The sequence below is a fragment of the Vitis vinifera genome, chromosome 9, assembly GCF_030704535.1.
Source record: "Vitis vinifera cultivar Pinot Noir 40024 chromosome 9, ASM3070453v1".
NCBI lineage: Eukaryota > Viridiplantae > Streptophyta > Magnoliopsida > Vitales > Vitaceae > Vitis > Vitis vinifera.
The window spans coordinates 3,346,005-3,372,585 of NC_081813.1; the positions used below are offsets into that span (position 1 = coordinate 3,346,005).

Sequence of the window (26,581 nt, forward strand, 5' to 3'; positions counted from 1 at the left end):
TAAATTATTTGATAAAATTAACTTAAAATTTATTATAAATTATAAAATAATAATGGAGATGGTGAAGTAACAAAAAAAATCGTGAAGATAATTAAGGTAATTGATGATAAAAAATCTAAAATGAAGATATAGACTTAATAATAAATTAATTATTTTTTACTTTAAGTCATACCAATAAGTTATTTTATAAAATATATTTAATTTATTTAATGACTTAAATTAAATTATAAAGTCACTTTAAATTATTATGTGAATTTACCAAACACTCATTTATTATAAAATTAAAGTCAATTCAAACTTGATTATTTTTCTTTATACTCATGCAACGTATACTTCATACACATTATGAAATGATTTATTTATTTATTTTTTATTTTTAATGTAACTATCAAGTTGTTGAGGAGCCAAAAAAAATATTGGAATAGGCCAAGTTGGTGACCGAGATTCCAACAATGTTTATTTTATATAAGTTTGTCGTAGACTCTTGATTGAAGTAAATTAAAAATGTATTACAAAGCATTTAAAAAAATTATATATATATAATAATAAAACTATGTTTTAATCTCTCATTATGTACTTAATTTCATAATATTATATACATAAAAGTTAGTTCAAGAAAGTTGAGCTACCTCGTACCTAAGATTAAGCATTCTCATTTCCCCAAGCCTTGACCCATTCTATTGGATCAGTCCACTCCTGGGCCTCTGATGTGATTAATGGCTTCGTTGATGAGTTGAACTAGGTTGGGCTTTAGGTTTTGTGGATAGAAGTTGGACGAGAATGGGCCTTGAACTAATATAACGGATCAGGCCTTAATCTAGCCCAACTTGCCCGGCAAGGCAGACTAGAGCCCAGACTGGCTTTATCCATAGGGTTAATTTCACTTATGTTATGTTCCGTTGTTGGGAAATTTGAGGAAAAATATAAGGGAAAGAAATTAGAGAAAAAAAAAATAAAAGAAGATAAAAAGTGATATAAAAAAAATAAAAATTGGTTGAAACTCAATAAATTATTATTATATATTTCTTGAAACTCATTTCACTTATCTCTATTATATAAAGATTAAATAATTTAAAAATATATAAAAAAAATTTAATAATTATAATTATATTTGATTTTTTTTCTTTTTTTTCTTTTTTATATATATTTTCATAAGTGAAATCAAATATAAGAAAATCGTTTTCTTTAATTTTTTTTCTTAGTAGTTTCAGAAACCACACAAAGCCTTAATCTTTATGATATTTGCATTTTTGGTATAAAATTCTTGACCATTTATTTCATTCATGAAGTTTATTTTGTCAAGAAATTCTAAGTATAAAGATTTTAGGTAAATGTTTTTAACAACTCTAAAACATAAAATTAATATATGAAATACATGATTACTAGTTGATGAAATTTGAAATCAATGATAACTTATTGTATTTACCTTAAACCTTAGAAAGTATGAATAAGGCTAAACCTTATTTCATTTGTTGAATAAGGTATTGAAAGGGAATTTCAACCAAATACTATTTCTGGTTTTTAGTTTTTCATAAATAACACTTGAAAACTATTTCTAATGCTATATTTGGTTCCTAAAAAGTATTAAGGAAAGGAAAAAAAATGTTAAAGAAAATGATTTTCTCATGTTTGGTTTTAACACAAATTTTTTAAAAAAAAATTAAATGTAATTCAAATTACTTAGAAATTTATACATTTTAAAATTATTTAATCTTTATATAATAGAGAAAAATAAGTGAAATGAATTTAAAGAAACATATAAAAATAATTTATTAATTTTGAATCTATTTTTTATTTTCCTTCATTTTTTCTTTTCTTCCACTTTTCCTCTCCATTTTCTTTCTCTTACATTTTTCCTCAAATTTTCTAGGAACCAAACATTGCCTAAGTGTATGACAGCAAGACGTTAAATTAAAAGAATTCCATCCAAAATTTATTTTAAAATCTATGTGACACAAACGGTCATATATTCCAAATTACTTTTATAACTTACCAATAATTTTTGTAAACATTCTATCCAAAAAATCTACAAAATATTCAAAACCCGGATATTAAAGGGGGTCTTATAATTTATTACAATATCCTCCATCAATTTGGTCATGTTATAATAATTGGACCAAATTATCTTCCAAATATAACCAAATTACTTCTCAAATCCAACAAAATCATTCCAAATATGACAATGTTAACCATAGTACCTCCCAATTCTTACATCTCAATAGTAATAGCGCAGTTGCATTGAAAATCAAATTCTTCAATGCTTGCTCTATTATCATATGATTTATTTTGAAGCTTTTAATAATGAACCGTGAACCCATTGGATTGTACTAGAGAGGACCCGCATGATAAAGGTTTAAATTTGGGCAACACCCCTATAACATTATTGTTAGTAAGTCCCGATGATAAAGGTTTATTAATAAGAAGAGCTGCGAGCCATAATGGGGCCAAGTCATTGCTCTTTGTTGGGGATGTCTTCCAAAGGCAGGCTTGGGCTTTCTGTGGTTCTTGCACGAAAAGCCTTCCTTGGATTTTGACCCTTGTTTCTTGTACCAAAAGCCTTCTAGATTTATCGAGAAACCATCATTACAAATGCTTAAGTTTTTCAAATTATTTTTAAAATTTGTTTTCATAATTTATTAACTTTATAAAATTGGAAGTGATTATTAAATTTATTTTTCTTTCTTTTTTTCCTCTAAAAATATATAATTTTTATTATATATATTTTTACCATTTTTTTTATTAGGATCAAGGAGATCTGAGTGTCATTTTTCAATTATCATTTTTCTGAAGATAATACTATTGCGTATATAACAATCCCTTCCCCAATACAGGGCTCCAAGAACTCGAATCATGACCAAACTCTAGGGCTCCTAGAACTTTGAATCATGACCAAACTCTTATATTACTTGTTAGAATCAAGAATTTAATCATCTTTAACGCAAGGCTCCTAAAACTCGAATCATATGATCAAACTCTTATATCACTTGCTAGAATCAACAATATAATCATCTCCAACGTAAGACTCCTAAAACTTGAATCATGACCAAACTCTTATATAACTTGTTAGAGCATGAACCATTCTGCATAATGTACCAATCCTAGGGCCTTGACTCATCCCGAGGCTTATAATAGAGCCTAATCATCTCATGGCTTTACACACTATCTTGGAGTCATTCTTCCGATGAACATCATTGTTACACTAAATCAAGCCTGAAGGAATTCTTACCCTTCGTTTCATTTTCCTAATACTTTCTATTATCTGAACAAACTTTCAAAAATCATTATAATTTGTCTCTTTTCAATGGCTGGAATTTAGAATATAAGAAGATAAATTTGAGTGTCAAAAAGGGTACAGTTTCTTGTAAAGTAAAAAAAATTGGTAAGAGGAATATTTGTTTATAAAAATTAAAGAATTCAAAGTATGCAAAGGTAACAGTGAATGCTCAGTCCTGAGAGAGAGGAAGAATAAGAGGAGGGTGTAAAGGAGGAGAGAAAAAGCAGAGCAAAAAAGCAAACGACGTCGTCATGATTCTCGGAATGTCACTGCTGTTCCAGACATGTCATCATTGCTTCTTCCTCTGCTTTTTCTTTCTCATCGAATCAAAACCAAAGCGTATCTCAGTGTGCATTCATATAGCCAAACAAACAGAACCAAAATCACTGACTGATTTTCACTTACCTGTCTCACAAATCCTCAATGGCAAATTCACCGGAAAATTTGCACGATAACCGCCTCGATTTCCGGGCGCCGCCACCTTCTCCGATCGCCACCGGTCGCCGCTCCTCTGTCACGAACGACGACGTCCTCGCTGAATTCCTCGAGCACTCGCTCCGCGTTCCCGATCTCATACTGCCTGACCGCGTCTTCCCTCGCCAGCGATCCGTGGATGCCCCGCCGAAAATCGACTTCCAGACATTGGATTCCACGGAAACCGACTCCGTCGCGAGAATTCTGGAATCATTTTCCGGAACCGGCTGCTTTCAGCTGGTAAACCACGGAATTCCGTGCAATCTGATCCGATCCGTGACGACCGCCGCGGCAGGAGTTTTCCGGATTTCGCCGGAGAAGAAGGCGACGGTGTCCAGGTCGCAGGAAAAGATTTATGGATTTGAGGAAATCCATGAAGAAGACGAGAGTGAAATGAGCAGCGAAGAGTTTGTCTGGGGTAGAGATGAGAATTTGAAATTGGAAATGGAGGGAATTTGGCCTCTCGCTTATTCAAATTTCAGGTAATAACCGTGAATTTTCATGTCTTCTATTTTCCTTTTTTTTTTTTTTTTTTTAGAAATGTCTAATACCAAATTTCTTAACTTGCAGTGAGAAAATGGAAATCCTCTTATCGGATATTGAGAAGGTCGCCAACAAAATTTTGTTAATTCTTAAAGAAACTTCTTTGAAAAATTCAAAATTTGGAAATGAAATGATTCCGGAGCAAGAAGTGATCGGCACAATATGTCATCTTTACAAGCACTATAAAACTGCTTCGAGTGATCGATGGGCTGGCTCTTTGAGATATGATGTGATCAGAATGCTGATAAGAGGGTTTGATTGCTCCCATAGCTTGTGTTTACATGTATGCAATGAGTCCTCAGAGTTTCATATTTATTCCAAGAAAGGATGGATCTCTTTTTGCCCCGACAAAGATGCATTACTGGTCACGATTGGAGATCAAATGCAGGTAAATTTAGTTTCACTACTCAAAAACCATGAACTTCCGCATATTTATTTGTTTCATGCCATTCAATATTTATCTAAAGTTGGAAATTATTTTAATAAATATACAAAAAGAAACATAAACTATCGTAAGGTTATATTTGGTTTCTTGAAAGTGTAAAAAAAAAATGTTAAAGAAAATAATTTTCTCATATTTGATTATATGATGAAAAATATTAAAGAAAATCAGAAAAATTTATATATTTTCAAATTATTTGATCTTTATATCGAAGAATTAAAATAAGTTTGAAGTGACGTATAAATATAATTTATTAATTTTAAATCTATTTTTCATTTTTTCTTTCCTTTTTATTTTATTTTTCTTGTATTTTCCCTCAAATTTTTCAGAACCAAAAAATAACGGAAAGAAGATAAATTGCGGCATGTTATATGTGAAATCCTTGATTTAGTTTGAAAGGTGACTTTATAAAGTATTTAAACAATTATTTTGAATAAACCATTATCATCTTCACCATCATCCTGTCATTTTTTACTTTACAAACGAGAATTACATTTGGAGTTTGAATTACTCATTCAAAAAGTCACCAATGTGATAACTATGGTTGCATCAAATTTATTGGTATACTATTAAGACACCTATCATATTGAAATAGTATTTTAACAAAGAAAAGACTATACATCTAGCCACTTGTATGACAAAAGCCTACTTTCATGATCCAAACCCACTTTATTTTAAATCTATCCCAACCATCTTTTTGGGCCATCATAAAATCCCATGAACATGAACCCATGTGGTAGTGGTGGGGTGGTAAATAATCTACTCAAGAACAAGTTATTGGAGAAAATGATGACCTCTCTTTCTTTCTTAACATGGATGACTCTTCTTCATCATTCTCAGTCATTCTCCTTTTCCCTTTATTCTTACTTGGGCAGGCATGGAGTGGAGGGCAGTACAAGCATGTGATAGGAAGGCCAATCTTTAAAGGTGAGAATCATAAGGATGGCATCTCAATGGCTTTCCTCTATTCTCCTCCAACCATCTCCAAGAGCTCCAATGTGATCAAGAGGGAAAAGACTATTTCTCTTGGCCACCAAGCCATATTGGCTATTCTTTTGAGTCTTGCATACTATTTTTTGGTTTATATTTATAAGAAGTTTTGATGTTCCCACCATTCAAAACAAAATCACAAGTTTGTTCTTTATATATATATATTTTTTAATGTCAACTTATACACGTTTTGGTATTAGATTGTTGCTTGATGGGTATCATACGTTTGTGGGTTTATATTTGTACAGATATTTCAGAATGTTCTTGAAAAGAAAATGATGATTTTATTTTGTTGAGGTACAATTGCATAAACACTCACTTTTGTTTTGGATAGTAATTTGATTTGAATGGAATGTATTGCCTAATTTCCTACCATGGGTTTTAGATAGTTAGCAAAAGGTTTCTCACAACTTATTTTACCAAAGAACTTTTTAAGTAAAATAGTTTTTAAAGGTAGAAAGGTTTTCAAATTTGAAAGACAAATGTATGTTTAGTCAGAGCTTGGATGAAGTCGCAATGGATCCGACTCAGAGTAGTAACACTAAAAGTGAAGGCTTTGACAATGTCTATGGACTAAGTAATTGGTTCATTGGTCAAGTAATCGACTGAATAGTTGTTTTTAACGATTACTTACAATATTCATTTATTACTAGCTAATCATTTGGTTGATTGGGTCATCAACCAACAACATAAGAAAGCATCTCTAACAAGTAATAACTAATCTATGCAAAAAATCCTTATTTAAAACTTATAAACTTCAATTATTATATCTTTTGCATATTTATTCCAAAATTTGCATGCCCTTTTTAATTTACTATTAGTGTCTAGCTATTTTCTCTTGTAATCCATTGCAAAAGCTAGCTCTTGTACTTGGTACCGATTTTCCTTAGAATGCATGAAATTGAGCTTTCAAGTGAGTGGACTTTTATTTCTTAAGATTTGTAAAAGTCAATTGTCTCTTATAATCCATTGCAAAAGCTAGCTCTTGTACTTATTGGTATCGATTTTCCTTAGAATGCATGAAATTGAGCTTTCAAGTGAGTGGACTTTTATTTCTTAAGATTTGTAAAAGTCAATTGATACCCCAAACCAAATGTTCAAGTTGAAAGAATCTTTGATTCCTAGTGGATTTTCTCGAAGCTTGGATTAAAGCATAGAGTCATGAATATAAACAAAATTGCATCGAACCACACTATATCTTAGGTCACATGTTTTTACCTTTATCTTTTACTTATTTACTTTATATTTGTTTCAATGCATCTTAATTAAGATGACGTTTGTTTTTTCAACTTTTTGCTGAATGTAATTTGTTTCCAAACTTTAGGTTGTTTGTTGTTCCACTTTTTCATAATTTATTATAAACCTTTTATAAAAAAAGCCAAAATATTTAGCTTTTTTTTAATGGAAAAAGTGACATGTTGGTTTTGCTTTACTTTTGAAAATTTAATAGAAATAAAATATTAAAAAAACAAACAAACTACATAATACTTAACACTATTAAGTATTAAAATTCTATTTAAAATTAAGTAAAAAAACAAACACTACCTAAGCCTATAAAATATTCATTAATTTAATAATTTAGTAATTTGTAAAAATTAACAAACAAAAATGACTTAATTTTTAAAATTAATTGATTGTGATCATGGGAAATCATTCAAAATGGTTCATATATTCCAACAAAAACAAAAAAGAAGGTTGTATAGGAAGTCACTTTGGTTTTAAAAACTATTTTCAAATCAATTATTCTATAAAATTTTAAAGGTGTTGTTCCACAATCCAAATGAGTGGTTTTGTCTAGCCGCCAAGAGTTGGATGAATGGTACAGCCAACAATTTCATCTAAGTCACTCAAAATGCAAACGACTATGGTATCTGCACAAAATGTTATCCAGATGGTTTGTCCAGACACGCCCCTCTAATGCTAAAGTCAGTAAGTAGCTTAAGCAAGTAAGAAAATTTGTTAAAAAGAAAGCACATACCATTTGTAGAGTCTGCATGGTTATTTATATTTTTTGCAATGTAACATCTTTCCAAGTGTCTTAATAACATCTTAATTGCACTTGATTGCGCGATATTATGGAATTGACTGTCGATGTATAACGGTTGTCTTACCATGATGAGTCGTTGAGGATGAAATGTTTTATAGCAGCGATTGTATTTAATATGAAGTGTGTCTAGCACGCAATCTACGCATTAATGGGTGAGTAAATCCATGATGAACAATCGGGTGTCAGTTGGGTTGTATTTGTGTAGGATTTGTCTGTCTGACCTACTTTGGGACAGATCAGTCACTCGACCTTAGGGCTGTTGGGTCATACGACTGAAGACGATCTTCCATACGACTTGCCCACCCAGACGATTGTGAGAGAGTGGAGGACTACAGGACAACCTTACAAAGGGGGTCCCACAAAAATGTAGTTTTTAATTTGTAAAAATATAAACCATTTTTAAATTTCACCAACAAAGAGGCTCTTAACACCTAAATATTTTCAAATTTTATAGAAATAAATCTAGTTATAGGTAAACAAGTTTCTATTTTGTTTATTCCATTTTTTCTCTTTCTCATTTTTTTTGGACCAAAGTCCCTAACCAAAATATTCCCCAAATCATATTTAATCCTCTTAATAATAAGAACAATAAACTTCATCCATATGTGATCTCCTTTTCTAAACCATTGTATCCCCTATGGATAAATATTGTTAATTTTTTTTTTCTCAAAGATAAATTTTCTTTTCAAAACTTCAAACCATTTTTTATTAAAAGTGAGTTATTTAACTTTATTTAAGCTATATATATATTTTTTAAATGGTTGATTAAAATACAAAATAGGCAGATATAAAAAAAGTACAATTAATTAGGTCATATTACATATAAATTATGATCTTATTGTTTTATACCAAAATTAAGCACTTGTTTTGTAAACCAAATTAATAATTTAAGTTATTAAGTAAATTAAGTATATTTGGTAAAATAACTTAATAATATAAATTAAAGTAAAAAATAATTTAAGTAATAAGTAAAAACAACTAATTTATTCTTAAGTCTACATCTTCATTTTACATTTTTACCCTTATTTTGCCCTAATTACCTCCGTGATCTCCTTTTCTATTCCACAACCTTTACTGTTACTCAATCTCTTTTACTCTAATTGTAATTTATGATGATAAATATGTAAATTTGATGATTTAAAATAAATTTTAGGTTAATTATATCAAACAACCTTAATAATTAAAATAAGAATTAAGTAGTAAATTTTAAGTCAACAACTTAAAGTTAATTTAATTTATTAAGTAATAAGTATTAAGTTTTACAAATACCTCTTTAGTCCTTTTTTTTATACCTTGTTCCATTTTTTTGATTTCTTCGATATAATTCTTTTGTAACTTAATTCCATTGTTCATACACTTCAACGATTAAAATACAAAGTTCCATACTTATAGAATCTATAACTTAAAATTTATTTGGGAGCTATTTTCTAGATTTGAAGACATATTTATTAATTCTTTAATAAGTTGTTTTAATAATAGGTATTTTTTGAAAATATTTTTTTAATTATTTTCTATTGTTTGTTTTAAAAACTAATTACATAAATACGAAAAATGATGGAAAATAAATTATTATATATAAAAAAATTATTGTTTAAAAATATTTTAAAATAAATAAAATAAATTGAGAAGATTCCAATTTTAAAATATAAATTTTTGTACCAACTGATCGTAGTGTTTGTTTTTTCCTTTAATACCTATTAACAGTGGATTCTGACAATTTTTTCTATTCTAACGTGGCACGATATAAGTGGCTAATGAAAGCACCGGACCTTCACTCACCTGAGAGGAACCAGAATTAAAGCCACAGAACCCCCCCTGAGAAGAACGTCTTTCAAACCCATTTCTGTAACCAAAAGAAAGGGTGTTGAGATGTTTCGACCAAATCACTGAGAAATGGATGATGCCCCTGTTCCTATTGCTTGTTTTACACAATCTGAGGTATGTTTTCTCTGGTATTTATGTTGATTAACCATGTGGGTCTTCACTGGACACCAATCTGCAAAATTTACACTCTCCCCCTCACTCTCTGTGTTGTTCTTATAGCCGATTTCTTTAATGGGTTGCTTTCTGATTTCTGCATTTTTTGTTGTTCCATGCTGCATTTAGCCTCTATTTGGCTCTCGGGAAAATTAGAGAAAATGAAAATGAAAGTGGCTCCGTTTTGCTTTTATGTTGATTAATCATGTGACTCTGTTATTGGACACCTCAATCTGAAAAATGTTTATTTTCCCTCTTATTTTATGTGGTTGTAATGGTTGTTCTTCTGGTGGTCTTTAATGGGTTGCCTTTTGTTTTGTTTTGCGGGTTTTTTCTTTTTCTTTTTTTTTTTTTTTTTGTTTTTTGGGAACACTGCATTTAGATTTTGTTTGGGTCTGGGGAAAATGAGAGGAAGATGAAACGACTCCTTTTTTTTTTATTTGTGTTGATTAACCGTCAATCTGCAGAAACTCCACCCTGCTTCTCACCTTTTGTGTTTTTCAACAATTAAGAATTTGGACGTTCTTTAATGGGCTGCCTTCTGTTTTTTTTTTTTTTTCTTTTGCTCTCTCTCTACCTTTTAAAAAAAAATAAAAAATACTGCATTTATCTTCTGTTTGGTTCTCAGGAATATGAGAGATAATAAAAATGAGATGGATTGCTTTTGGTATGTGTGTTGATTAACCATTTGGGTTCGTTACAGGATACTTCAATCCCAGAATTTCCACTCTGCCTCTCATTCTCTGTGTTGTTCTAATGGTTGATTGTTTGGGTGCTCTCTAATAGTTTGCTCTCTATTTTGTTTAATACTGAATTTAGTCTTGATTTGCTTCTCCTTAAAAATGAGAGAGAAGAAAAAGGAAAAGGATTTTTCTTTTTCCCTTTTTCATTTCTCCTCAGAATCCAATTCAAGCTTAATCTCAATTGTTGGATCAGTAATTTCAAATTTTTGGGTGTTTGTTGAGTATTCTCTTAGGTGTGGCTACTCAATTGGTATACAGTGGCCAATCACATTGGAATAATATCATTCCCCGAGTTTCTGGATGCCTCACAATTGGCAAAGTAATGTGCCATGCTCCTGCAACCATTGGACTCAATGCAGCACCTTGATTCTTGAATTGTGATTTGAACTCGGGTTCAACTTTAACACTAGCTGACCCATCTAGTCAGGAACTGAGATTTGGTTTTGTTCTTAATTTCAGTTGTACATCAATTGTCGTGTTCCTGTTGCTATGATATTATTGTGTTTATCTATGTTTCTTTGCTCATGTCAATGGCTATATCAAACTGATAATTTTGCATTCTCTTATAGATCTTGGAAATGGAGAATTTATTTGAGGAATTTGGAGAAGAAACGCTAGGCCAGGAATTCTGCCAAGATCTTGCCACCAGCTTTAGGTAAACTCCATCCTCAATTTATCTCGTTTGCCTTAAATGAACAGAACTAATTCTCAGTACTTAAAATCTCATTCTGTCCTTTTAATAGATTAATAGGAAAGGATCGTGTCTAAATAAAACATTAACTATTCTTCTCTTCTGGCTTGCACTACCTTCTGCAGTGCCTCACCAGGTTGTTCTGGGAATATGCCCGTAGGATGGAAAGAGGTTTTTCTTTTTCTTTTCTCATCAAAACTCTCTTCTGTTCTCTACTTTTTTAATTCTTTCTTAACTCTTGTTTCGTTCTTGTTGTATTTTAGGTGCGAGATTGGTTCCAAACTAAGCAAAAAGAGTTGGTTGCTAGAGTCACTTCCTCACCTGTTGCTCCCAGAGGAATCGATGCTCTTCCAGAAGCACCCATGTCAAACAATGCACCTCAAAATTCTATAGTTCCAAGAGGTTCTCATCTTTATCAGCTCACCTGGAATTGTAAAATCTAATGGATTTTCTACACTTGGTACCGATTTTTTTAACACAGTGTGAGGTCACTCTCATAAAGTTGGGTTATGTTTCACTCTAACCAACAGTTGTAACTATGCTAAAAAACCGTAACAGTATCTAAACCCCTAATCCATGTAGGTTTCGGTAATATTCGTAGCAGTAGGGATCAGTTGGAGCTGATGCTCTGTAAACCCAATAATGCCTGAAGTAGGAAAGATATTATTTATAAGCAGTACCAATCAAAAGAGACCAAAGAGCGATAATCATGGAATAATCACCTTGACAAGAAATCATCTACATAATAAAATATTTACCACAAGCTCAGGGCTATTGCTCAGTTAGGTACAGCACCTCATTTACTCGCACCAATGTTTTCCAGGGGAGTCCTGCATTGATCTTCTTATAACCGGCATTTGCTGCTCCTGTATATCCTTTCTCCAAATCCTTGACAGTGAAAAGAAACTTCTTAGGGAGATAGAGACAAAGAGGGAAGTTTTATGGCAGTTTTGTTCAATCATCTTCCTCACTTGATGGTTCAGGGTTTTTTTATATCCTGCCTAAATGTCATTCAAAAGGGATGACACAATGGCTGGTGCAAGGCTTCCGACACAATGGATGCCTTACGTGTGTGGCATGGCACTGCCAAGTGCTGCTACGCTACTGCTTGTAGCATAGCATAGAGATAAAGAATTTTGTGATCATTTGAGATGGCTTAGTCATAGACGATACCTATTTTCACGGATTTTTTCAGCCATATCTAGAATTTTATCTTGTGCTCATGTCATATTTTTCCCTAACCATTTGATGAAGCTTTATGATGAAACTGGATTGCTAAGCTGTGACAAGTAATCACAATGAAGAAGTACGCTTTTCACATACAATGAAAAGAACATCTGCTTGGAAATCATCTTTATTTTCTCAATATGATATAAGTTGGAAAATTGACAATATCAATTCTAATACAGGGGACATGGTTGCAGCAGATCTTTCAGAGTTGACGTATGAGGCTAAATCATCAAAAGATGATGCATGGTGAGCATGCCTATAGCATTCACTTTTATGTTATTTGGGATTGAATGTGTCTGTTCTCTATGATGTAGTGGATAAAATTTAGGACAAAAGCAGTGGCAAAATATAAATTTTTGAAGTCATTTATAGCTGCATCTCCAACATGTTGTGATGATTATTCCCTGCTTATAATGATCCCATTCTGAGGATAAATGCGCCTTCAGTTGCCATTTTAGACAAACTGGAACATTTCCAATTCCATGGAATATCAAATGTTCCGAAATTCATGATTTTTCCTCCAAGGAAAACATGTAAGATATATTACCGAAAATTATGCAGTTTTGGTTATTCTGACATTATTGGGGATGAGGGGTGTTCGAGTTTAAGCAAGGCTCATGTCAATCTTGAGATTTATAACCTTGGTTATGAACTTGATGATCTTCTTTTCAACAGAAATGACAACAATGGCCAACTTTTTCTTGGCTTTCCAGGTACGACGTTGCTGCATTCCTCACCTACAGAGTTCTTAGCTCTGGTGAACTTGTAAGATCCTTCTTTTCTAGTATTATTCTCTCAGGAATCACAATAATGTTTCTGGAGCTATTTGTTTGCTTCAAAAAAACCCATATTCCTCCATGCTGATTTTCAATTTGGTATTCATTTCAATTTTCCTTGCCTTGCTTGCTTCCATATTACATCTTTAATCAAAGATCTACGTTTAGAGCCTTCTTTCCATCCTTTGATGTCATGGATGGTTTTGAAATCCTATTAGTACTTCACTGGGTTTGAACCTGCAACCAAGTCCTGTTACATTTTACAGGAAGCTCGTGTAAGATTTTCTGGATTTGGCAATGAGGAGGACGAGTGGGTGAATGTCAAAAAGGGAATACGAAAGCGGTCGATTCCTCTAGAGCCTTCAGAGTGTTACAGGGTCAGAGTTGGAGATTTGGTGTTATGCTTCCAGGTAATCTGTCCTAGCACCATTTTTGGACATGTTCAAAGCTGTGCAACGAGAACAAAAACACAGGCAAATGTTGGTAGTGTCCTAGTTCAAATATAAAAAAAATAGGCCTTCTAACATTTTCCCATTATGGTTTAATATTTTTCTCAGGAAAGATCAGATCAAGCAGTCTACTGTGATGCCCACATTATAGAAATCCAAAGGAGGTTACATGACATTAAGGGCTGCAGGTGCATCTTCGTGGTTCGCTATGATCATGACCATGGCGAGGTAAATTTGGTTTACACTGAGCAAGTAGACCCATTCTTTTTATTGTTTCTGCAGATATATTCAATAAGACAAAATAAACAATCAACAAAATTAGAGTTGAAAACTGTTTTTAAAAACTATTTTTTGAATTTGAAAACACGTTTGATAATTTTTTTAAAAAAAATAAAAACAGGTCTCTGAGAACTAATTCTGAAAATAGGATTTTTTATTTTTTTTTAGAATATGTTTTAATTGTTTTTACTTATTTTTGGTGACTATTTTTAAAAATAATTATAGAAATATAGAGAATGATTAAAATCTTCGAAAATACAAAAAGCAAGATGAAAACATTCCTAGTTCCAAACAGATTTTTGTTTTAAAAAAATATTATGAATCTATTTTCAAAAACTGTTTTTCCTTAAAGCTGGTTTTTGAAAAGATGGGAACAACTAAAATACATCTGACAATTTTTTTCTATTCAAAACTATTTTTTGAGGTCTTTTTCTGAAAAGGTGATTTCTTCTATCATATTTAATAATTAAAATTTTTCATTCAATTTTTGTGGATTGTATTAAAAACTAGTTGTCTAAATATTAAAAAAAAAAATTGATTGAAAATAAAATGCTATAAATAAAAAATATTTTTATGAAATATTTACAAACACAAAAAAACAAATTGAAAACATTCAAATTCCCCAACACACTTTTGTTTTTTTTTGTTTTAGAACATATTGGAGAACTGTTCATGAAATGCTCTCAAACAACCCCTAAGTATTTGAGAAAAGCAGTCTATCCATGTATGCTCCTTGATGTCATTTACTTTGCCCTATGCCAGGAAAAGGTTAACTTGAAGAGATTATGTTGCAGACCAACACTGTAGACTGCTAAGCTGGAAATGGGGGGGATGAGATATCAAAATCAAACATCTCTTTCTTTTCTGTTCCCTTTTTTTTTTCTTTTATTTCTCTGTTGTTGTAAACAATTCTACTGAAATATCAATAGAAACTTCTATTATGTAATCCACATAGAAACTACCAGGACCTGAGACACTAGGGATGGTAGTAGATACATCACCATGGCTTCCCTTCATGAATGAACATACCCTTGCCCCCTGCAAACAATCATATTTTTATCAAAGAAATAAATGAAAAAAAAAAGAGAAAAACCTCATCAAATTACAAAATATAGGCAACTTCCAAAAAATCTGGACATGTAACTCTCATCTCATTTTTCTCCAAGATTTGACATGCAAGAATTTGATGGCAACTTGGAAATGGAATATATAGTGCTTGTACAACAATGGTCAAATTATATAACAAATTTGCTACAAAATTAAGGAACCAAATACACACTCAGCTGTAGGCGGCCCCTTAAAAAATCCAGAAGACATGATGCAGCAAAGCCAAGGCATGTGATTAAGCTGCCAAACAAGAAAAACTTCGTAAGAAACAACTTCCCTTACAACAGCAAACAAAATAATAATTTTTTTTTTTTCCTGCAGAATTCAGTTCTTTTCAGGTTGTGGCAGTTATTTGGGAACTAAGATCTGTGCCAAGAAAAGAACAAAAAATGGTCATGTTTGTTACATTAAGAAGCCACCTAAAGCTACAGAAAGCACAATAATGGACACAAAGAATATCAACAGTTTATGACCTTCCATGAATATCAGATCCCAGTAAGTGAAATGTGGAACAAACTGCAAAAAAAAAAACCTTCACGCTGAGTTATATAGTCAGTGTATGCCAATGCTCAGAGTCAGTGATCAAGAAACCCAACATACACAGATTAACTTCCAAAAATGGAAACAAGCCAAAATCTAGGTCAAAAACTTCAGCATCATGTCACTGGTTTAAACTCATTTGCTACATTTTCCCTTTTTCATCATAGCAGTTTGATTACTTTCCAAACCTCTAACTACTAATATAAATATAACTCGCAGGTGAACATTTCACACAAAGTATAAATTTTAATTAAAACAATTAATTAATCTTAACCCAATCAGAAGAAATGGCACATTTTCTTCTTTAGAGATTGGTTTGGTTCACTGGAGGAACTATACCACAAAAGGGCATGCAAATAAACCGCAGAAAGGAGCATACATAGAAAAAACACATTAACAGTTGAAACTATCGCATATGAAAGTAGAAAATGGGGAAAAACCAATTGAACCTTGCCATTTAAGATTTTATGTCTTCAATGGTAACATAGAAGAAACATCAAAGCAATTAAAGTTGTTCCCTATGATGGAGAATAAGGCAAACACCACCTAAGACCTCACTATTTAAGATCTGTATAAAATACTGGCAAATATACGGGAAAACATCCAAGCAAGCCACCAAAGAAAACAAATAAATGAAAACAAAGAAGAGAGAGGCCAAACTATGAACAACTGGTTTCTACACCAGGAATTAAAAGTGATACAACTGCAATTACAACTTATGTAAGGCAAAGAACAAGAATGATACATAATTTTCACAGTAGAATTTATAGGCTCCAAATCATAGTTGGCAGACTCACCACAAGGAGTAATCCAGTTCCAGGTAGATCATCGTCAATGCAAAATATATACATTCAAAACTTTAGCAACCATCTGTGAGATCCGATACCTTGTCTAAGATAATCAAACAAAAGTCAATGAGATTAGTCCACAAAAAGAATAATCATTTACACCCCAAACATATCAAAACGAATCACACAATATAATAATACCAGTGGACAAACCTACCAGTTTGATCAGAAGGGGTAAGGCAAACCTTAAGGTCTCAAAAGCATGCATTATTGTAGGTGACAACACATTTCAGAACCCATATTTCAAGAATAGTATTCCACTCAATTCATGCTCCAAACAAGCATGTTGCAGTTCAATTTTACAAATAAGCCAACAATTTTTTCAAGTGAGCAACCATCTGTGAGATCCGATACCTTGTCTAAGATAATCAAACAAAAGTCAATGAGATTAGTCCACAAAAAGAATAATCATTTACATCCCAAACATATCAAAACGAATCACACAATATAATAATACCAGTGGACAAACCTACCAGTTTGATCAGAAGGGGTATAAGGCAAACCTTAAGGCCTCGAAAGCATGCATTATTGTAGGTGACAACACATTTCAGAACCCATATTTCAAGAATAGCGTTCCATTCAATCCATGCTCCAAACAAGCAAGTTGCAATTCAATTTTACAAATAAGCCAACAATTTTTTCAAGCACCAGAAACCCAAAATAAAATGAGCAAGGTAACAAAATTACTCAGTTAGATTCCACCAACCAATCGTGCATCAAAGCTGTCTTGAAAGTGGTAATAGGATACAAGGCCACAACTTAATTTCACTCCTTATCATGCAAGTTGAGTGCTCATGAGTTCATTGACATGCATAGGGCATAGAGCAACAAAAGGCACTGTACTTAAGCACTAAACAATCTCTCAAAATGTGCATGCACACCAAACGGAAAGAAAACCAAATTAAAATCATTAAATCGCTGTAAAATCAGTAAGGTAGAATACAACAACAGCCGTTGCATCTGATTGTATTAAATAACTCCAACTAAGGAACATTAAAGTTTTCAGGTATCTGATTCAAGGACATAAAAGGAAAAAAAAAAAACAAGGGTGGTAAAAGGGGGCATGAACCACACAGAGCAACATCAATGATCCAGTTACCAGTCCAATGCCATGTCATAGTACAGACACTAGAAAAAACAAAAACATGACATGGACGATGTCCCTCAACAAGTCCTTAATGTTCAAAACTATACAAACTTAACAGAAATAAGTAAAGACAGCCACCATTCCTTTGGGCTTTGGTCCATAATGGACATTAGCAAAAGGAATTTCAACATGACTGACAGACACAACATGAGATCTTACTAACAGCTTCTATACTTTTGCTTACAATTAATTAAGGTTTTTTCTCATCAAAATTTCTCTTAAGCCAGCATGCCACTTCAGAAAACCGGGGTTTTAGGCTTCCCACCAGGTCCCCAAATGAGTAGAGCTGACAGCATCTTCAATGGTGTCAGGGAACACCTCAAGAAAATGTTAGGCAACTCATGAAACTGTACGGCCATAACAAACGGACGCAATATAGAGATTTTTTGCCCATTTCTCCTGCAAAGAATCATCCAAATAATTTCAGAATTGAAGAAAGAAGAATTCAGTAACCAGACAAAATCTAGGAACTACAATATTCTTTTTATCAGAATCTGGGAACAATATATTAAAAAAAAAAAAACCACCTTAACATGTGTACTAGGAAATGCTGAAGTTCGAAGTGTCTCCTGTGTTTCATCTACAGGTTTTCTTCTCGGAACACTAAGAACAAAAGCAGCCTGATCCCAAGTTGCTGCAGTTGCTGTAATACGGAAACCATTATCCCACCGTCGATGAATACCTTCGCTAGGGTAAAGAAAATCCAGCTCAACAACCTGAAATTAATCAACAGAATCAGTGAAGAATAAAGGCTTAGGAGCCATATAACAAATTAGGAGAACATAGTAAAATCCAGATAACCTGTTCTGAAAATCCTGCACCACGAGACATAACAACCCCCCATCTACTCCCTGAGGTGGCCATAGAGGTGACATAGAAACCCTCCCTCCATTTTTTATTTATCCACTTGAAGGGAAATGAATCACTAACTTTGTAAGACTGTTGCAAGTATTGTGTACCTGGAGTCAATGAAATGAAGTCAAGCAAAATATAGATAAATTTTGTCATAGAAATCCATCAGCCAAATATGTTAGACTAACCCTTAGACATTACAACTAGTGAGCTCCCATTAGTAGCTCCTGCTATTGCACTGATATAGAAGTTTTTCTCCCACTGTTCCATTATCCATTCCTATAGACAGAACAAAAAAAGATTAATTGATCACTTGTTAAAATTAAATGTATAACAGTAAGCTGAAAGAAGTAGCCTTGTAATATGCCTCGATCATACTGATGAAATTTAATTGCATGACACATGTAAAGATAAATATGTATGCCATGGGTTAAACAAAAGAAATGAGACGCACCTTGTGAAGAAAATAGGGTGAAAGCTCATAAACTTGTGCAGTAAAACCAGTGCCTGCATCCATAATTAGCGCCCACAAATTTTGACAAGACGCTACACTGCTGATAAATAAGCCATCTTCATTGCCCTTGTCGATATGTTGGGCAAGTCTCGCATCTGCCACATTATAGTGATACCTACAGCAGCATGGCAACAACAAACTTTTTATCCTTTCCACTTAATTTTCAAAAAAAAAAAAAAATTGTTTTCTTTGGAACAAGGGAAGTGAAGCTATGGAAAAAAACGCACAACAGATAAAGATACAAAACAGAACAAGGAAAGACAATAGGGGCACAAAGCAAGAAAGCCAAAATAGTTTCACAGTCCCACAACATCCTCCAGGTATGGCATGATGAATGACCAACATTAATATACCTCTGTTTCATAGGTCGACGAGCATTGTAAACACTAATCCATTGTGTTGCAGGCATCCCCATACGGACCTTCTTCTTCGGCTGCTCATCTTCCTCTTCTTCTATAGTCAACCGGCCTCTCTTATGACCAACCTGATAGATAAGCTTCACAAGAAAAAGAGTATAAATTAGATCTCCATTCAGAAAGTCTGTTAAACAATAAACAAATAAGAACTCCAGCTCAATAATGAACCATCACACGGCCTAGAAGCAAGAGCATAGTAGTTACCTTCTGAGCACCATCTGTGTTAATTGGCCTGATATCTGGGTTTGGACCTACAATCCCATCAAAGAGGGAAATATATTTTGCATAATTAGGTTCTTCATCAAACTTCAAATTCACCACATATTCAACAAACTGTCTGAAAGGCATTGGACAGAAGCAACACAGAGCTTCCGGAGATGTTGCCATCTTCTTCTTGCAAACAAGGAACCCCTTGTTCTCTCCCTATATATGGGATTTTAAGAACAAAAAAATCAAGTCAAAAACTTGAAAGGAAGACAAGGAACAAATTTTATCGGAACTTCAAATTGAAGAGAAGGAACAAATTTTATCGGAACTTCGAATGGAGCCAACCTGATAACCTTGCCAAGGTAGACGACCACGGAGGAGGAAAATAAGAGTGTAAGCAAGAGATTCCAAATCATCTCTCCTACTGCCAGTTCTCCCCAAATGAGCGTGCACACTAGCATATCGCACAGTTCCCCTATAAGACCATTATTCTAATGAGTCAGAAGTAGGAGGTTTTAATATGCAAATATAATAAAGAAACAGGGTAGAAGGAAAGTACATAAATATTTATAAAACAAGAAATTGTCAATGATTGTACCTAAAAACATCTGGCCTTTGGTCATAGTCGACATGAAGACCAGTTGTGGTTTCCCGCCATCGGGTGGCTAACAGTTCAAAATAGGTACAAAATGATGAGATGCTCAATGCTGTTATAGGATAAATGTTTAAAATAACAAATACTATGAAGTGCAATACCTAGCCCAAGATCAACAAGAAATAATTTTTTCTCATCAGCCGTTCCCGGAGGACCAAGCAGGAAGTTTTCAGGCTTGACATCACCATGCACATACCTGCCAAAAGTTGTGATCATCCAATATAAGGGCAATATATTTCAAAGATCTCAAAACACTAGATTGCATCTGAACAGAGGAAATAATGCATTTGCAGGATAGTCAAAATCTAAGCAGCCATTTAGGTGACAGGTAGACTTACGAGCAAGTCTTATAGGATTCCTCAAATAGAAATTTATATAAACAAACCAAATTGTTCCACCAGATCTTCCAAATGATGCCTTTTTTCCAATGCCACACACAAGGAAAATGTCCTATGGAAGGGCAGCAACAGCATAGAAAAAAGAAAGATCTCATCCTCCCATTACTTCCTTTATAGGTAAAATCATAGCATCGGTATAGAAGGCAGAAGCAGTCTACAGCATGGGAAACAGAAGAAGAAAACATGGTATAGAAGAATACAGTAATGTGAAGCAGGGAAACAACTACATAAAACCTTAGGAAAAAGCATGGAAAGTAAACTTAATGGAATATAAAAAGAAATTAAGAAAATAGAGATTCACATACAAAAGCATCTCCCATTAGTTTCCCAAGCAAGTTTTACCTTGAGTTCCTATACATTTATAGAAAGCTTTTGCTTAGCCCAAAACTATCTAATGCTATTAAAGCCCAAAAATTTCAAATGGGAGTAATTGGACTGAGGAGAAGCCACACATCAAGTATTTCCGCCCTTGAACATGGCAGAAAGTGAACCTTCCAAATGACATGAAAAACTATGCAGAAAGAACAACACACCTCAACATTTCCAAAATAAGATCCTTCATATTATTAAAATAAAACGCAAAAGAAAAAAGGAAAAAAAAAAAAACAAGAAGGAAACAAAATTTGTGGTTTGTGGCAGAAAATTCTTACCCTCTGGAGTGCATCTTCTCCAATATGGATATTGCTTCAATAGCAATGCATGCAACCATTTCAATGGACATACTGGAATTAAGCAAATATCTTCATTAGGCAAATACAAGCACAAAATGGTAAAAGCAACAGAACCATTTGTAGCATATAAAAAATAATAAATCATATTTTCATCTCACTCACGTGTGAGAGTTATTATTCCAAACATCCCACAAGCTTGGTCCAAGCATGTCCATAACCTGCAACCATTCAGGTTTTCTATCACACAGACATTCTAAATTAAGGAGAAACAGACTAAAGAAACTCCACAGTTGACCACCATAAATTCATAACCAACAAGACAGCAAATGATAGCATACCATGACATAGTAGTCTCCCTGTCGACCCTTAAAGTGGACTCTCGGTACACCATGACTTCCACCCAAAGTGCTGTTCAATTATATCAACAAATGAAAAAAGTTTCACGCATATTATGAAAATCCAAAAATCATGAGAGTAGGAATAACAGAACCATACTTGTACACTTGCCACTCGTATGGTGGCCCATAATTACAGCCCTTGCTACTTCTGTGTTCAAATTTCAGGGCCACCTAAAATCAATAGGAGATAGATATGTTTCAGAAAAAAAGAAAAGAAACAGATCAACACAATAATCAAAAAATAAAACCAAAATATACCTCCAGAGCCCCAGGGCCAGTAGTTCGGTCACTTGGATTTATAGGAGACACACGACGGCCAACATACACTTGCCCAAATCCTCCCTTTCCCAACTTCCTTTCCATCCTATACAACGGGGATCCTCCAACCTGAACCTGTAGTCCAGAAGACAAGGGCTTAAATACATTGTGTGGAGATGCAATGAAAATAAGGCAACATATTCGCAGCTACAGAACTCTTAGCATACATCATTTGATAGGTTGCTATCAGCAAAACAAAGATCATGAGTCGCTTTTTATGAATATTTAACAAAATATAAAATGAATGACCATAAAGTAAACCCAAGCCATTCTCATTAATTAATAAGATAAATTTCTTTTTTTTTTTTTTTTTTTTTTGATAGGCAAAAGAGCAATATGGATAAAAGAGTCAAAAAAAGGCTACACCAAGTACACAGGAAGCATACATGTGCACTCCAAGAAAAAAACAAGAAAACCCTCCCCTTATTGGCAAACCTAATTGATAAGATAAATATAGTTTATTAGTACAATGCAAATACTAATTAACATTGTGCCAAAAAAGAAATAACAAACAAGCCCAAGGTGTGAGGCCAGTGAACATGCTGCCAAAAGTCTAGGTAATAAAAAAAAGTAGATTCGCTTAAGCCTACAACTGCCTGGTTAACCCATATGTGTTTCCAAAGCAAAATGGTTTTAAGTTACCTGAATCAACAACATATTTTAATGAATCTTGGCGTCCACTTCCAAAACTTTTTAGGAATTGTATGAAAAATTCAAACTTGCACTCTGAGACCTCTTGATGGAAACTTCAACTACACTTATGATTTATCTATAATTAAGGTACCAGGAGAGGATAGTAAAGACTTGGAGGAGAATGACGCTTTGACAGCTAAAGTTGCAAATCAGATACAGTTAATAAAGGAGACAAGGCAAAGGAGAGACATGAAGAAGAGATGAATTTTGCTATTAATTACTACAAAACCACTTTTACCATTGCGTGCATTACATTCAGCTTGAAAAAGAAGATGAAATTACTAAAGCTAGCAAGAGACATGAGTCCTCCAGCTTCTTTAAATGTCAGAACCGCATCTATAGAATGCGGTTAAAATTCTTTTTTCTTTAAAATGCAATTTGATGTGCAACCTGAACTCGCATCCCCTGAATGCGAGTTCAAAAAAATAATTAAATAAAAAAAAGGCCGCGTGGCAAGCCACGCGGCAATGTAAAAAATTTCTGGCAGACAAGAATTATACTTTAAAACAGCCAAAAAAACTCTAAACACAAATGAAGCACATATTGAACTAATAATGAGCAGAAGAAAGGAAAACCAGCACATAAAGAAAACATAGTGCCTGTCTCATGGCACAAACAAGAACTGCTTTCTGTTCCTGAAAATGGAAAATATGAAAGAACACACTAACCATGTCTGGCAACATGTTTTCAAAGACTATTTCCAGAATATTTCATTAAAAAGATCATTCATCAAATTATCAGTTTCCATGTTTTCAAAATTCCAAACATGTTGACAATAGAAAACCATCCAAAAATGAATATGTTCATTATTTTTATTCTAAAGGCGTTAACATCTCTAGATGCATCATTTTCATTTCTGCTACCAAAACAAGTCCATAGTGTATTCAGCACTTTTTCTCTCTTGCCTATCATATTGATAATTTCTTTGTGAACGAATAGCAATTCAGCAAAATGTCAAAACTGTTCATTTTCATAGCAAAGAACTCCCAATATAAGATAGGTGTGACTAAGAAAAAAATCTAGGTCCCCATAAGAACTCCAAAAAAAAAAATTAAATTACTAAAAGGGTCATTCAGCACCAGAACCTTGTATATTTTCAATAGGGTACACACACACACATATATAGATTGTTCCAAAAAAAATAGAAAAGAAAAGAGAAAACAACTAAAGATAATAATAATTACCTTCTTACATAAGTATCTAACTTAAAATTCTGGAAAATTTCCTCATTTCAATAGTTGAACCCCCATATTAGAAAAACAAAAGACAACAAACCAGAGGTGAATTATACAACAATAAGAAAAGACAATCAAAACCCAATGCAAAAATGTCCTCCAAAAAAATATTGGAAGAAGGTAAGTCCTTCTGAGTCATCTGGCAATCACTACTAAAAACACCAATGTCATGCACGTCTAGAACACCCATTTGCAGTTTCAAACATAATATCAGAAAAAGCAATAAGACCCAGTGCAAAGGTTTCCCTCATAAAACATATCAGAACAAGGTAAGTCCTTCCCTACCCTCGAGCTTTCACCACAAAAAAATACCAAACATAAAACGTTATAAAATTTAGAGCACCATATGCAAGTGTTCACCACTAAAAACACCAAATTATGCAGCATTATAAAATTTAGAACATCATCTGCAGTAACAAAAGTACATATCCTCCGTTTCATGTAATCCTAGAATTGAACCCCAAAAATCCTCAGAATTCCACTTCCTCTACTTCATGGAAAATCCAAAATGCAGTTTATGAAAGAGTAAATGTAATTCGCCAGCTATACAATCAAACATCATCTCCGATCAACTAAACACAACTCAAACAAAAACAATAAAAAATAACCAAAACAAGAACAAAAACAAAAGTAAAGACCAGACCTTCTCGGGAAGGGGAGCAGTGCTTCCCTCATCTTCACCGACATGTGCCTTCTCTGCGCTCCGACCCCCACTATCGAAATCGTCCATTTTCTTTTTCCCTACCTCGTCGTTCTGGGCCCCACCGGCACCACCAACACGAGCTTCGTCCAAGCGCCTACCGTCCTCCTCCTTCCCCCGCACTTGTGCCGCCGCCCCTGCCGCGACTAAGTTCTCATCGATCGCCGGCTGCTGCCTGTTTTTCGGCGCCTCTGCTGCCGCTCGCCGCCGCCGTGTCCTCGTCGCAATCGCCTCACCTTCAATCGGATTCGCCTCCCGCTGCTCCTGCTGGTTCGCTGCTCCTGCTGGCCGACCCCTGCGCACTCCACTACGCAGTACAGGCATCGTTCATCCTTCAAATCTCATCCTCAAAACCCAGTTTTTTCCTCTTTCGACCTTCATTTCCAACACCATCGCCACCAACACCACCATCACCGCCACAGATCAGCCAAAAAACACTATCAGAATCACGCGGATAACAATAACAAATGTATCACAACAATCAGACGAAATTCAACACTAAAATCGTCACCGTTTCAAATGCCCCAAACCTGACGTCCTCCTCCGCAGACTCTGATCACAGAAATCCACCAAACCTCACCGAAATCGAAGAATGTGATATCGCTACAGCGAAATTAGGGTTCCGAAGATCGACGATGTTTTAGGGATCTTTAGAGAGAGACAGAAAAATGTAATAGAGAGAGAAAGAGCGAGGGGGGGGGCTTCGACTACTCTCACAGCGATAGAGAAAAGGGGCAAATGATTTCCATTTATATTATTGTTGGGAAAACTAGAAAGAAAATTGTCTGTCTACACGTGGGTAAATATCCGACGTCCAAGCGGAAGTATGGACGGTGAGGATTTGGGCGTTGTATACGGTGGTGGGGAAATCAGATAAGAGGGAATTGCAGATGAAATTACCGAAGAGGACCCCCGCACTGGGGTTGTTGCGCTACTGACATTTTTGACACGCAGTAGTACTCCAGTGTACAAGTGCCACTGCGTAACGGAAACGTTTTCTGTAGCTTCCAGCCGTTGGATTAATCTGTGGTTGATGGAGTTTCGGGCCCACTGCTTTACGTTAATGGGCTGGGCGTAGCCGTAACAGTCCGGCCCACTAATTCAGTTTTACAAATGTGCCCATCAAATAATCAGTTCTCCGACGTTTATACCTTACCTCCATTGTAATTTCGCGTAAAATGAAGGGCATTTGACCCCTGGACCGTTTCACAAAAACTAGGATTATTTTTTCTTATCAAAACAATCCTCTTCAATTAAATAAAAAAAATTTAATATGATCCATTTTGATTCTCTTAGATATTGAGTCTCATTTAGTGAGTGTAAAAATATCCACTCAATTAATTATAAAATCTAAAGTATTTATTATAGGTTATATATATATATATATATATATATATATATATATTATACATTTAACAGATATTTGATAAATTACAATTAATTTTAAATTAATTTCTTTTAAAATATTGTATATTAAAAAATATTTTCAAATTTACAACAATTTACGTCACATTGAAAATTGTTTTTTTAAAAGATACGTTTAATATAAATTCAATTTTATAAAATTTTAAAAATATCTCTTAAAAAACAATTTTAGTATAAATTCATTTTTTTTTCAATAAATGATTTACATGAAAAATGTGAAAAGTTCTAAATTTTATCGCAAATTTATTGATAATTTCACAAGTACACCTTTTTAAGAATTTTTTTCATAAATTAGCTATAGGGTATTCTACCTAACGGGCGAAAAAAGTCTAAAATATGAAATCCACCGATCCTATTTTATGACAAAAAAATCTAAAATAGGCAAATTTTTTAATATAATGCATTTAATTTTTTTTATAATTAATTTTAAGAATTGGTAATTTAATTTATTTATTAAGGTATAATTTGGATACATTTCTTATTTTTTATCGGATTTGTTTGATTGTCATTGTCATTGTAACTCAATGACTTGTTTCAATTTT

At 33.6% G+C, this 26,581-nt stretch overlaps 3 protein-coding genes across 4 annotated transcripts; 2 read left to right on the forward strand and 1 right to left on the reverse strand.

Annotated features, from left to right (window-relative positions):
- The first annotated feature begins 3,633 nt into the window (after positions 1 to 3,633).
- Positions 3,634 to 5,982, forward strand: LOC100243014 (1-aminocyclopropane-1-carboxylate oxidase). The gene is made up of 3 exons (XM_002278295.4): positions 3,634 to 4,230; positions 4,319 to 4,679; positions 5,609 to 5,982. The coding sequence occupies exons 1-3, from the start codon at positions 3,698 to 3,700 to the stop codon at positions 5,834 to 5,836; spliced, it is 1,122 nt and encodes a 373-aa protein (XP_002278331.1). The 5' UTR covers positions 3,634 to 3,697; the 3' UTR covers positions 5,837 to 5,982.
- Positions 5,983 to 9,556: 3,574 nt separating this feature from the next.
- Positions 9,557 to 14,861, forward strand: LOC100258357 (protein SAWADEE HOMEODOMAIN HOMOLOG 1). Its single transcript, XM_002283912.5, has 9 exons — positions 9,557 to 9,708; positions 11,060 to 11,145; positions 11,307 to 11,352; positions 11,445 to 11,583; positions 12,591 to 12,657; positions 13,125 to 13,176; positions 13,454 to 13,597; positions 13,745 to 13,864; positions 14,678 to 14,861. The coding sequence occupies exons 1-9, from the start codon at positions 9,664 to 9,666 to the stop codon at positions 14,720 to 14,722; spliced, it is 744 nt and encodes a 247-aa protein (XP_002283948.1). The 5' UTR covers positions 9,557 to 9,663; the 3' UTR covers positions 14,723 to 14,861.
- A 2,479-nt stretch (positions 14,862 to 17,340) lies between these two features.
- Positions 17,341 to 25,357, reverse strand: LOC100253221 (casein kinase 1-like protein HD16). Of its 2 annotated transcripts, none has more exons than XM_059739487.1 (17): positions 25,126 to 25,357; positions 24,558 to 24,989; positions 21,927 to 22,061; positions 21,766 to 21,839; positions 21,609 to 21,678; positions 21,433 to 21,488; positions 21,250 to 21,321; positions 20,303 to 20,397; positions 20,145 to 20,211; positions 19,892 to 20,021; positions 19,544 to 19,762; positions 19,277 to 19,419; positions 18,864 to 19,038; positions 18,598 to 18,688; positions 18,359 to 18,516; positions 18,085 to 18,273; positions 17,341 to 17,956 (listed from the first exon to the last, which is right to left on the reverse strand). In XM_059739487.1, exons 2-17 carry the CDS (start codon positions 24,936 to 24,938, stop codon positions 17,897 to 17,899), a joined length of 2,115 nt encoding a protein of 704 aa, XP_059595470.1. In that variant the 5' UTR covers positions 24,939 to 24,989; positions 25,126 to 25,357; the 3' UTR covers positions 17,341 to 17,896. The 2 variants fall into 2 exon arrangements, with proteins under 2 accessions (XP_059595470.1, XP_059595471.1); XM_059739488.1 differs by having other exon boundaries at positions 25,145 to 25,347.
- Positions 25,358 to 26,581: the final 1,224 nt, after the last annotated feature.

Excerpts from the sequence above, each read along its gene's own strand:
- LOC100258357 (XM_002283912.5), top strand. The coding sequence starts at position 9,664 with ATGGATGATGCCCCTGTTCCTATTGCTTGTTTTACACAATCTGAG. Across the intron at positions 9,709-11,059 it reads CTTGTTTTACACAATCTGAG|ATCTTGGAAATGGAGAATTT; the intron begins GTATGTTTTCTC and ends ATTCTCTTATAG. Across the intron at positions 11,353-11,444 it reads TGCCCGTAGGATGGAAAGAG|GTGCGAGATTGGTTCCAAAC; the intron begins GTTTTTCTTTTT and ends GTTGTATTTTAG.
- LOC100243014 (XM_002278295.4), top strand. The coding sequence starts at position 3,698 with ATGGCAAATTCACCGGAAAATTTGCACGATAACCGCCTCGATTTCCGG. Across the intron at positions 4,231-4,318 it reads CTCGCTTATTCAAATTTCAG|TGAGAAAATGGAAATCCTCT; the intron begins GTAATAACCGTG and ends CTTAACTTGCAG. Across the intron at positions 4,680-5,608 it reads CGATTGGAGATCAAATGCAG|GCATGGAGTGGAGGGCAGTA; the intron begins GTAAATTTAGTT and ends TTACTTGGGCAG.
- LOC100253221 (XM_059739487.1), bottom strand. The coding sequence starts at position 24,938 with ATGCCTGTACTGCGTAGTGGAGTGCGCAGGGGTCGGCCAGCAGGAGCA. Across the intron at positions 20,022-20,144 it reads CAAAGGCCAGATGTTTTTAG|GGGAACTGTGCGATATGCTA; the intron begins GTACAATCATTG and ends ATGGTCTTATAG. Across the intron at positions 19,763-19,891 it reads TACCTTGGCAAGGTTATCAG|GGAGAGAACAAGGGGTTCCT; the intron begins GTTGGCTCCATT and ends TCCCATATATAG.